General features: G+C 47.4%; 2 protein-coding genes across 3 annotated transcripts; one reads left to right on the forward strand and one right to left on the reverse strand.

Moving 5' to 3' along the window:
• The first annotated feature begins 398 nt into the window (after positions 1-398).
• LOC136450163 (probable protein ABIL1) lies at positions 399-3534 on the forward strand. 2 transcript variants are annotated; one of them, XM_066450505.1, is made up of 9 exons: positions 416-835; positions 1015-1097; positions 1983-2133; positions 2218-2317; positions 2412-2495; positions 2579-2651; positions 2751-2800; positions 2907-2989; positions 3161-3534. In XM_066450505.1, the coding sequence occupies exons 1-9, from the start codon at positions 728-730 to the stop codon at positions 3314-3316; spliced, it is 888 nt and encodes a 295-aa protein (XP_066306602.1). In that variant the 5' UTR covers positions 416-727; the 3' UTR covers positions 3317-3534. The 2 variants fall into 2 exon arrangements, with proteins under 2 accessions (XP_066306603.1, XP_066306602.1); XM_066450506.1 differs by lacking the exons at positions 2579-2651; positions 2751-2800 and having other exon boundaries at positions 399-835.
• A 1056-nt stretch (positions 3535-4590) lies between these two features.
• LOC136450155 (calcium-dependent protein kinase 1-like) lies at positions 4591-11928 on the reverse strand. The gene is made up of 8 exons (XM_066450499.1): positions 11113-11928; positions 10372-10515; positions 10122-10274; positions 9431-9546; positions 9165-9332; positions 5796-5923; positions 5607-5706; positions 4591-5047 (listed from the first exon to the last, which is right to left on the reverse strand). The coding sequence occupies exons 1-8, from the start codon at positions 11825-11827 to the stop codon at positions 4961-4963; spliced, it is 1611 nt and encodes a 536-aa protein (XP_066306596.1). The 5' UTR covers positions 11828-11928; the 3' UTR covers positions 4591-4960.
• Between the last annotated feature and the right edge of the window lie 573 nt (positions 11929-12501).

Raw genomic sequence — 12501 nt, forward strand, 5'->3', positions numbered from 1 at the left:
GCAAAAGCTACGGACGAACGAACGGACGACATCATCCACGCGACGGAGACACGGCGCGGCCCGGCCGCAAGAATCAAGATCCATCCACCAGTACGCGCCACCACCAAGGCAGGTATACTAGCAGACAGCCTGATCGACCGACTGGAAACGGTGATCAGGCTACTGACTCCACTGGACTGGATTCCCCAATCCATCGTCCGGCACTCGCCCGCCAATCAGATCTTCAGCCTGTTCACTGGATCATATTTATTTAGTTTATAAACCATAACTTATCAATTAACAAATAATATTTTTCTCTCGTACCAAAATCTTATAAGCGAAACCCGTGGCTGACTGACTGGACGGGGACCTCCTACTCTACCATAAAGTTTACCGGCAACCACCACCTCGTCGCCATCCGATTCCGCGCCCACCTCACCGCACCCGACTACCTGCCCCGCCTCCACGCTCCCCGTCCCACTCCTGCACCGAGAGACACGTCACCGTTCCGTTTCGCCGCCACGCCAGTACACCACTCGGCACTCGCTGGCTACACCTGGAAATCCCGGCTAGCAAAGCGAGAGCAGCCGCACCGCGCGAGAGGCGTCGCGTGTTCCTTGCTTCGTCCTCACGTGCCTTGGCCCTTCCGCTACCCCGTATCCGTCCTGTTCCCGCCCCCGCCCCGAGCGAACCGGCGGCGGCGTGTCGCTCAGGGCTCAGGGGAAGGGGAGGGCAGAGGGTAGAGGCGATGCAGCACGAACCGTGGCGGCCTGGCGCTGAGCCCGCCTGGATGGCCCCGACCACCGTCGACGAGGCGTCCATGGAGCGCAGCAAGAGCTTCGTCAAGGCGCTTCAGGTCACCCCGCACGGATCCGACCTGATCCTCGTTTCCACTAATTCATTCGTTTTTCTTTTCTCTTGTTCGATCGAATTGGTGTGCGAAGATCCGGGTCTCCCGGGAGCCTGGACTGCCCTCGACTCGATCCTTGCTTTGTTTAACGCTTATTAGCTTACGATTGCCGCCCGTGATTGCAGGAGCTCAAGAACCTGCGGCCGCAGCTCTACTCGGCCTCGGAGTACTGCGAGAAGTCCTACCTCCACAGCGAACAGAAGCAAATGTGAGATGAGATTCCTCTTGACTCTGGTCCTTTTCTCCCGGAATTTCCACGTCCGTGCGATTTTCTAAACCAAATGGATGGATGATTTTTCTTTCTGGCGATAATAAATTCAAGCTCCTGGCAAGTATGTTTACCTGTTGGCTGTTGCTCCTAGTCCGCACTGGTCGCTTGAACGTTCCGGCTAGTGTTTTCTTTTCTTTTTTTCATTTGGTGTTACAGGTCTGCGAGCAAGGTTTCTAGTGCAGTGGAATTAGTTCAAAAGGCTGTCTAGGAAGTAAAGCTGGGCGTATGCAAAGTACATCAGTTGATTATGGAGATTATATGTTACAGGACTTGGGGAATCATCATTACGAAAAAGTAAAAGGTTATCATGGGCTGACAGGGTTTTGCAGAAGTAAAAATTTGGAGTTTTCGGGTTGTTTACTTCAGTTTCTTTTGGAGGTCCACCTATTAGTATCTCATGCTCCATGGAATTGCAGTGTGACAGCCTGTTCGGCAGCTCGTATTCGGCTTGTAAGCCTTGGCTTATCAGCCAACGAACAGTATTTTTCTCTCACATCAAACCAGCCAGCAGTACTTTCAGTCATGGCTTATAAGCCAATCCAGCCGAAACGAACAGGCTGCCAATGGATGTCTGGTATCTGACTGCACTGCAAAAGCGACTCCATAGCTATAGAAGAACACGGGGGCACTGCAACTGCAAGTATGTGCCGTTTTTTCGTGGTGCTAGACGGGGTGCTTGCCCTCCTGCTAAACTGAAGAACTTTCTGCAAAGTAATGAGTGTGCTGAAGCGGAACACGTCCACTTAATAATTCTCTCAGCTGAAGCGGAACACGTCCACTTAATAATTCTCTCATCCATTTTCCCATGCTTCTTGATATAAGGGTGCTGGACAACTTGAAAGATTACGCTGTCAGGGCCCTGGTCAACGCTGTCGACCATCTTGGCACAGTGGCCTACAAATTGACAGACCTATACGAACAGCAGGCTTCAGAAATATCAACCCTCGAGTTGAAAGTAGCATGCTTGAACCAGGTACTACAGCTGCCATAACACTGGAATTTGTTGTCATCGTGCAATATATCGTTAAAGCTGACATTTTGATGGTTCAATGTTTAGCAAGTCCTTACCTGCCAGACATACACGGATAAAGAAGGCGTTAGGCAACAGCAGATGACGGGGGCTGCCAGAAGACACCACAAACATTACATCGTACCATGTAAGGGTTTGTTCAATAAATAAGCAATTCCGGGGTGAAGGAAATGCTAAACGCGTAGCTACTAGCTAACCTTTTGACTTTCTCTCCGAGCTAGATGCGGGAAATAAAAGAATGCAGGCATTTTCTGATATGCAAGCCGATGCTGATTTTGACTCAACGCCAAGGCCTTACTCTTCAGGTGCAGCTTCTTCCTTCTGTGCAAACATTTCCAGTTTTGGTACTAAGCACTTGGTGCACTGAAACAAAGCATTTTCCCTTCAGCAAGGACCCTTCAGTGGCATTTGGTTTCCGAGAAAAATTCGAAAACTAATAGACCAGATCAATCCGAATCTGCGTAAGTCAGACATGTCTCTGGTTCAGTCTTGCTAAATGGGGCATTTGCTCCCCTAATACTTCTTCCTGTGTGACACTGGTGTCATCTGCTTCGTTGCAGCCAAGGAGAAACAAAAACTACTAAGCCTTCATCAAGTGGTTTCCGCCTTGGTATTTAATTGCTTATGTTTACTTTATGTTTGTCTTCATTTGGTGGATTTTGGCATAGCCTATATGTAGACAGCAGATACTTAATCCGAAGCTACTTGTGTTTCAGGCAAGGAATCATCTGCGTCTCCCTTGTCCAGGAATGTGCAGTCCAACATAACCAGCTTGGATATTGTTAGTGTAGGAATGAAGGTAAACCTACAACAAGATACAAAATCGACCAGTTTCCGTTATGTAAAAAAAATATGATAGAAACATTTGCTTAAAGATTAAAGCTTGCAATTTATTTGATAACGCAAATGTTCATCATAGAGGATAATCATGTGCTCCCAAGCTACACCAATCAACTTCCTGCATTTTCAGGATCAGCCCACGACCAGGCATTTGTTATCATTCAGTTCTTTGGACAACCCTAGAGGGCGTCAAATCCAGAAGGCTCCGCTTCGCACAAAAAGTATGTTAGCTGCTTTCTTTGTCAAACACAGATCAGCAAAGATGAAAAACGTCTCTGTTCGTTGATCAACTGCAAGCCAAACCTGTAGTTTGCTCCAGCCAAACCAATGTGGAAGTGTTAAGGACATGGAAGCTGTATACATGTTTGTATATGGTATTTGGGTCTTGTATATTAGTGCTCTAGAGATAAACCTTTTCAATCTGAGTCTTAATGGCATCACTGATGACCTAAATGTAATGATTTATATGGATATATACAATAATAGTTTTGTACTTCAGTGTCATCTGCCATCTCACTAGTCACAGTGTATACGGAATGTAAAAGGAGTACAGTACACTTTTTTCCTGCCAGAAAATAGAAATACGAGGTGGGTGGTCCATCTAATTAATTGATTAAAGTATGTGTATTGCTGGAGTTGCCTCAAGTGCAAAGTGGAAAATGCAAGGAAACAACAGTGTACTCCCGTGGAAAATTTAAAGAAACAACAGTGTACTCCCTCTGTTTGAAAATATATATGATTCCCGTGTAGTAGGAGCGCACAGATCGCAGCTTTGTGTACCATTTATGCAATATCGAAATTTGAATCAATATACTAGGAAGGTCAACCGGTGGACCTCCTAGGGCGCTCGTTAGAGTGCGTCGTTTGTACGGTTAAACTCTTCTTCTTAATTACAACGATGCGCAAATCTTTTGCGTATTCGAGAAAAAAAAATGATTTTGTATCACATAGTAGATCGTAAGTAAAGTAATTATTGGTCAAAGTCCTATAATAACAAAATAAATTGCATGTTATCATCTCAAATGGTAGAAATTAGTTTGTTTTAATTTTGTTTTAAGTCAAACTTATCTGACTTTAACCGAGTTTATAGAAAAATACTTACCATATCAAATTAGATTCATTAAATCTACCATAAAATATGTTTATATTGTGTTTATTAGATAGTGTAGATGCTGATGTATAATTTTTTTATATAAATTTGGTCAAATATAGAGAAGTTGAGAGAGAGAGAGAGAGAAACTATCTATAATTTGGAACATAGAGAGAGTAGAAGTTAAGAGATAGAGAGAGAGAAAAGTTCAATAGAATCTAAGATAAGCAGAATCTAAAGGTCAAAATATGCTCCAAGAAATAAACTCAAGTCAAAATTACACCTAAGAAACCTTTTTAGAGCATACAACAGGTGCCTAGACATGATTCTTTGGGTGGTCGTCTAATCATCTTCACCCAAAAAAGAACGTGGATGGATCAGCATTTCACCAAGGCCAATCCAGAACCAAGTTACTGCTAATATTTATTCAGAAGTAATATGACATTGCCTGATCTGATCGCTGAATACCATTTTCCAATGCCTGCGCTAATATAAACGATTATGAGAACCACAACACATGATAACAATTCACAGGTGGCAACACTCTGAGAGGACAACCTAAAATGAAAGGTGAGGAAAGCATCAGATCGAAGCAGCAGAACAACCCCAAGGAGTACAATGGGAATAAACATTGCCACCCATGAGTCCATGATGCTCAAAGCATCAAGTACGGGTCACTATAACACCACCCTATTTTGGTACAGACTGGTCCGGGCTGCAGAGACATGAATCTCAAATTACGGAGTCTTCTTAACGACTGTTCCAAAAAGAAAACGGGGCCAGGATTATGTCTACGGGCAGATTGTTCTTGAAAGTATTCAATGAAATTGTACATGACAGTTAGAACATGCGCCTCCGATTTGGAACAATCTCAGGGCTGTTATTCCTCATCATGGCAACAAACTCCTGGTAATTAATTCTTCCATCCTGCCAACAGGGGAAAAAATGGGAAAGTTAGCATCTGATGAATTGAGTTAGGCAGCCTCTGTTGAACTTTTGAGTTATAGCTAAGCAAAAGGGTTACTGGTCTTCGACATTCCTGATGTAGGTTTATCTGAGAAGGTTTGTAGAGATTGTGGACATCTGCTAATTTATCACCAAATCCAAGTCAAACTGGTAGTCTCTCCGTGAATTTCCGTTCACCAGTTTGATATTGTTTAATTCATCCAATGTGAACCCATTACTACATCTTTTTTTCTAAAAAAAACTCATTACTATGTGAATGCATCCATAATATATAAGATTGGAAAAACATTTTAATCAGCATTTTTTAACACACAAGCCCCCACCACGTCAAATCTTGGGTTCTTCTTTTCCTATAAGAACTCATTTCTAATTTCTATATTCTAGGAACATGTCAAGTGGCTGAAGTCAACAAGTAACATGCCACATAACTGATGTCAGTGAGGCGGGTTTTTTCAGTTGATTGATTTAAATATTTATAAGAGCTAATCTTTTACTTGAACTCTGTAAAATATATACTCACATGGTCCGTATCTACTTCAGCAATGATTTCTTTTATTGTTTTGTCATCCCCCATCTCATACTTCTTCAGAGCTTCTTCCAACTCATCTACTGTTATGTATCTGTACAGAAAGATTTAAACAGTGAGGAAATCAAATGGGAACAGTCAAGATTTGCAGAACAAGTCCAACCAAAGTTAAAATGAAGTTACCCGCTGTGGTCCTTATCAAAATATTCAAAAGCTTTGAGTATGTGGTCTTCCTTCTCCAATCTATTCAAGTGCATTGTGGCTGATATAAACTCCGCATAATCAATGGTACCATTTCCATCAACATCAGCCTGTTCATGGAATTAAAAACACAAATAAAGAAACAGAATGGTATGTACTTGATATGGAATGGCTACGGATAGATGGATTAGCAGAGAAACCCAGGATAGCCGCCGTTTCTCGGGGACTACCTTAGGATTTCTTCTTGCTTGATTACAATCAATACCGGATTCTCTCTTTTATAGAGACAACTTACTTGACCCCTAAGTAATATCCTAACCGAATCAATCTATCTTATTCATTTCCTAACAAACCAAACCAATCTAATCTAATCTAATCCGGTACTGTCCACGCGCTACAGTACCGCGTGGGCCCCTGGTCCGGCTCCACTTGCCATAACACTACTCCACCCCTCCAAGACAGCTTGTCCTCGAGCTGTGGCCATTGCTAGGGGTTCTGCATGATGAGGTTGTAGGGCACAGCAATGCGCATACGCGAAAACCTCGTCGTCGTCCATGTCGCGTAGCGCGCGGATGTTGCCCATGACGGAGCGGACGTGGTGCACCGCCTCGACGACGTTGCCCATGCCGGCCTTCCCCTTGGTCCGGATCATGGCGGCGCCCTTGCGGACCTTGTGGAGCGCCTCGCCAAGGTCGCGGCAGCCGCAGACGAAGGAGATGCAGGACGTCGGCGGCGGGGGTCAGCACCTTGCTCTTGTCCACGTAGTCGACGCCGACGGCCTTGGGCTGCAGGGACGGCGCTAGCAGTGCTGCGTCGTTGTTGTCGTACGCCGTCACCACGCTGATATGGATCAGGGTATGGGTCGTCGGGGTCGGAGATGGCGACGACGTCCTGGCCCTGTCCCTCCAGTGCGGCGGCACATAGCGTTGAACAGCGTTGGCGCCCACCGAAGCGGCTACCAGGTTGGCGTTCGCGCTGGCATGGCTGGCAGCGTCGATGGCCATGTCGCCCTCCAAGGCCTGCACAGGAAGGCGGGGGCGGCTGAAGGCGACCGTGGCGGCGGTGGGTGTCGCTGCTGCCCGCACTTTCTTCTCTTCCTGGAATTTCTCCAAGCGCGCAATGCGCTCGTCATGCGAATTCAACCGCTTGTTAATGGTGGAGAGTTGCGCAAGGATATAGTCAAGCTTGGCATTGATGGCCGCAGGATCGATGACGAGGCCGGCCATGGATGGCGATGCCTCGGGACTTATGTTGTGGACTCTTTCGTAGGCCGGCAGTACCGGCGCAGGGCCAGGCGTGCCGCTTCCAGCAGTGGCTAAGACGCCTCTAGTTGTTTTTAGAAGTCAATAAGTTAGGAGGATTTTTAGGATCTCAGCCTTGGTTTGTTAGGAAAGCACCTGAACTATAAAGGTGGCTTAGAAAGGATGTAATCAGTTATCGAAGAAGAATAGAACCTCCCGAGCGGGTGGGGTTCCACTTCGACGGTGGCTGCGTGCGGTTCTGCCGCTGCCGCCGGCGATAACTCCACCGCGCCTCGCTACCCTCTCCGTTCTAATTCCCAGTCTCAGCTCCTTCTCCGTTCTCCCCTGCGTACTCCACGGCGGCAACGCCGTATCAGGCGCCGCCGAACTGTTGACAGCAGAGGCCTCCGCTTGGCGCTGCTCGAACGCCCGCGCGAGGCTCATGGCTTTCTAAAGATTGGCGGGGTGCTGCATCTCGACGTCGTGGGACAGTGGCTGACCCAAACCTCCCGTGTAGAGGTCAATCACCGTCCGCGTGGAGAGGTCGTCGCAGCGCGCGAGCAGGGCCAGGAAGCGCCGCGAATAGTCCTCCACGGTGCCTGTGCGGATCAAGGCCTTGATCTCCGCGATCGAGTTGGTGCGGATCGGCGGCCCGAAGCGGAGGTTGACGAAGTCCACGAAACACGGCCACGGAACCATGCCGAAGTCGCGCTCCATCTGGTAGTACCACTCCGCCGCGGTACCGTCGAGGTGCAGGGATGCCATCCACACCTTCTCATCTTCTGGAACACGATGGCCGCGGAAGAAATTGTCGCATTTATTGAGCCAGGTCAATGGATCCGACTCCCCATTGAAGGTGGGAAACGGAATTTTGGGTGGCCTGTGCGGCTCGCGACGTCGATCGAGGAAACGGCCTCCACCGCGGTCGTAGTCGCGATCCTGGTCACGGTCGCGGCCTGCTCATCCGTAGTCGCGGGCGCCCCGGCTGAAGTCGCGGGCGTCGTAGTCGTCGAAGCCGCGGTCGGTGTAGCCGCGCCCACCGCGGTCAGTGTAGCCGCGGCCGCCGCGGTCTTCGTAGCAGCGCTCGCCGCGGTTGTCGTAACCCCGCCCACCGCGATCATCGTGGCCGCGGCCGCCACGATCGTCGTAGCCGCGGCTGGAGAAGTCGCGCTCGAATGCGCCACGAGCGAAGCGGTCCCGGTCGCGAAACGAGGCCTAGGCGTTGTTGCACTCGATGTCGTGCGCGTCGTCCTCCACATCGTCATCGCCACTGTGGTCGTCGTTCCCGCCGGCGCCCTTGCCGTCGTTGGTCTTGCCGGTCTCCACGCGCGCTAGACGAGAGTCGTGGGAATTGAGACGGTTGTTGATGGTGGTGAGTTGGCCCAAGATGCGATCGAGCTTTGCGTCCATGGCCATAGGATCAAGAATGGTGCCGGACATGGAAGTCGATGCACCAGGGATGGTCTCTGATACCAAATGATATGGAATGGCTACGGATAGATGGATTAGCAGAGAAACCCAGGATAGCCGCCGTTTCTCGGGGACTACCTTAGGATTTCTTCTTGCTTGATTACAATCAATACCGGATTCTCTCTTTTATAGAGACAACTTACTTGACCCCTAAGTAATATCCTAACCGAATCAATCTATCTTATTCCTTTCCTAACAAACCAAACCAATCTAATCTAATCTAATCCAGTACTGTCCACGCGCTACAGTACCGCGTGGGCCCCTGGTCCGGCTCCACTTGCCATAACAGTACTGAACTACTACAATAGTTCCATCAACAATGTCCAGATGTTTGATACATCCATAGCAGTTTCACATGTTCGTTACTCCCCATGTTTCCTTTCAAATAATTGTGATGTTGTGTTATTCATTCATTAGAAAACACCACAAACTGTAAAAAGAAGTTTTTATTTGAAAACAGGAAAACAATGTGGAGTCATATGTCCAATGCAGTCCATGACAGTTGCTTTCAGTTCTCCAAGTGGGAGATGTGATTTGGTAATTGGGATAGTAATAGTTAAGAGAAAAAAAGAATTACTGTAAGGAAATTTCGCATCAACAGAAAAACGACGAAGCATATGGATATGGAGGATGAACATACCGCCTCCATCAACTGTTTGATTTCTGATTCAGAAATTTTAGTACCAAGTTTTGGTAAACCAGATCTTAGCTCTTCAAGAGTAATTGTCCCACTGTTATCTGTATCTAGGGATCTGAACATTTCTTTTAGGCCCATAATCTCTTCATCTGATAAGTTCTCAGCCACAACCTGGTTAAAATTAATGAAGATGTTAGAACTATCTGCTCCTTAAAATCAAGTATTTAGCAAGGATAAATCTGTGGAGTCAAAGTCAATCAGACAATCACCTTCAATGCAACTTTCTTGAGCTTGTTCATTGCCCTGAACTGTTTCATTCTACCGATGACAGTAATGTCAAGTGGCTTATCTGGAGCCTCTCCATCCTCTCTAATCCATGGGTGGTCTGTATGCTCACAATATTAGACTGATAAACAACACTTGCGAATGAATAGTCAGTGTCTCAGTTCATGTGGAAAGCAGATAGGTCCCTTTTTTAGAAAGAGAGAAAACAAACAGGTATTTGATATAAAGAGAGAGAAATCAGCAGTTTCTCTGGAATATTATAACTATTATCACCACTTAGCACTCTTGTACTCTCTGATACAAACTACATGTCATTTAGGTGAAACTTTGGTCTACAATTTCTATGAAATATGAAAATTCAAATAAAGATGATTAAATAGTATTTCTATGAAACTTTGGTCTACATTTAGATGATTTAATAAATACTTTGAAGGTGCTTTCATGGTAAATCTAATGACATCTATCTTAAACCTTTATATATTAATGGTCAAAGTTAAAAGAACTTAGACCAGCAGGAATCTTAAAACAGCATATTTTGAACCGGAGGGAATATCAAAAGGCACAAAATTTGGAAGAAATTAGGAGGCATGATTGCTCCCATTTGCTACTAAATGACTACATGAAACATGATTCCACAACTAGACATACAAAGCAAGAGAAGAGCAGTTGTCTTACTCAAAATTTCAGCAGCAGTCAGGCGTTCTTTTGGGTCTTGTCGCAGCATCTTCTTAACCAAATCCTTTGCACCATTAGATATTGAAGGCCAAGGATCAGAAGAGAAGTCAATGTGACCACGCAAGACGGCATCAAATATGCCATCCTCATTCTCTGGTGAAAGTAAACGATGAAGTGAAGGAAACAATCAATTGCGTACGAGTGACAGAAGGGAAAAGAAGACTGAAATGATATGTTTAAAAAACATTACCTGCCCAAAAAGGAGGAACACCAGACAGAAGGATGTAAAGAATAACCCCAGCACTCCATATGTCAGCCTCTGCCCCATAGTGCCGTTTCAGTACCTCAGGAGCAACATAATACGCACTTCCCACAAGATCCTTAAACATCTCCCCTGCATCATCCATTATGGATTCTCATTCAGTTTGCTCATGTCAATATGCAAATAAACAAACCATTTCACTTGTTAAGGTTCAAAACAAAAAGGATAATATATAGAGAAAAGACTAAACATCTAAGCCCCACAACAAATCCTCCACGAAACCAACATTTTACAAAGTGAATAATCCCAATTTTATCCAACAAAATCAGGGTGTAATTTCCCATTTTGTGTAATGCAAGCATTTGACACAAGTTTGATCTGTTATGCTTCCTTCAATTAAGGACCGATGGTGAAAACAACGCAATGCCTAAAGAGTAAACCATGCAAATCTACAATGTCACCTTTGGAACAAGTTTAGAGTCAAATACTTTGGAGTTAAGCTGGATCCCTCATATATATACTAACATATACAGAACACGCAACAAGGATGGTGAATAATGCCATTTCCATATATAGACACTCATTTTAGCAATGCTGGGTCTGAACTCTGAAACCGTCAAGCCCGGCAACCGGGTCAAGTCAAATCCACATCCACGTCTAGTCAAACATCTTAAAAGAATATGGTAAGATCCATATGGAAGAAGGGATGCAGTCAAATCAAGCACTCACCGTGCTTGAAGAAGACGGAGAGGCCGAAGTCCGTGGCCTTGAGCGGGGAGTCCTCCTTGTTATTGAGGAACAGGAAGTTCTCGGGCTTGAGATCCCGGTGGAAGACCCCCATGGAGTGGCAGCTGTGGACGACGGCGACGATCTCGCGGCAGAGCGCAGCGGCGGCGCGCTCGGTGTAGTGGCCCTTGGCAATGATTCGGTCGAAGAGCTCCCCGCCCTCGCAGAGCTCCATGACGAGGTTGACCGAGTGCCTGTCCTCGTAGGCTCCCCGGAGCTCGACGATGTTGCGGTGGCCCGTCAGGTGGTGCATGATCTGCACCTCCCGGCGCACGTCCTCGATGTCATCGCGGTGGACGAGCTTCCGCGTCGCGATGGACTTGCAGGCGAAGCGCTGCCCGGTCTCCCGGTGCGTGACGAGGTAGGTGACCCCGAACTGGCCCCGCCCGAGCTCGCGGCCGAAGGTGTAGATCGCGCGCACATCCTCCATGGGCCGCCCCAGCACGCGCCCCACCGCCCTCGCCCCCGCCCCCGCGACCGCCGCCGGCTTCGGCTTCTGCTGCGACTGCTGCGGCGGCGGTGGGGCCTGCTGGTACTGCTGCTGCGTCTGCGTCGGCGGCGGCGGCGGCGGCGGCTGGGTCTGAGGCTTGGGCAGGGTCGACGAGGCCGGCTGCTGCTCGGCGGCGGGGCGGTTGTAGCGCGACGCACGGTTGCCCATGGCTGCCTGCCGGGCTGGGGTCTGACGAAGGGGGAAGGAGGTGGCCTCGACCGAAGTGGAAGCTGTGTGGAGAGGACTGGGGAAAACGACCTGCGCTGCTCACAAGCGCGTGGGTGAGGCCGCGTTGGGTCGTGGTCCGTGGGATTGGGTGCGGCGAGCTAAGGCTAAAGAGTCCGTTCCGTTCGGCTGTGCCCCGTTCCGTTCGGCCGTGCCTCGTCGTAAATGATTGTTAATTTTTAGTTGGAATAGTATTTTTCTTTCACATAAATTAGATAACAGTATTTTTTTTATGAACCAGCAACGCCAACCAAACAGGACGGCGATGGGCCCCGATACCCGATATCTGATGGGTATTCGATCCATTAAGGGATGGGGATAGGATCATATCTTTACCCGTGGGCATCTAAATAGGCAAGAATCTATCCCCGACGGGTATAGCGGGTATGGAAACGTTCCCTATTTACCCGTCCCCGTTACCCGTTAGAGAACCCGACTATTTGAGCTGTCATGCGAGTATTAGGCCCAAAGAAGCTCAACATAGGTATTTTGGCCCAAACATGAACAATCATATATATATATAATTTGTGTGTTCTAGTAACCCTAGTTTAATTTTTTCTCACCATCTCCGTCAACAGCACAAGCACGCCTGCCTCACGAGCGCTCGTGTCTCTCGC

The sequence above is a fragment of the Miscanthus floridulus genome, chromosome 5 (genome assembly GCF_019320115.1).
Source record: "Miscanthus floridulus cultivar M001 chromosome 5, ASM1932011v1, whole genome shotgun sequence".
Classification (NCBI taxonomy): domain Eukaryota; kingdom Viridiplantae; phylum Streptophyta; class Magnoliopsida; order Poales; family Poaceae; genus Miscanthus; species Miscanthus floridulus.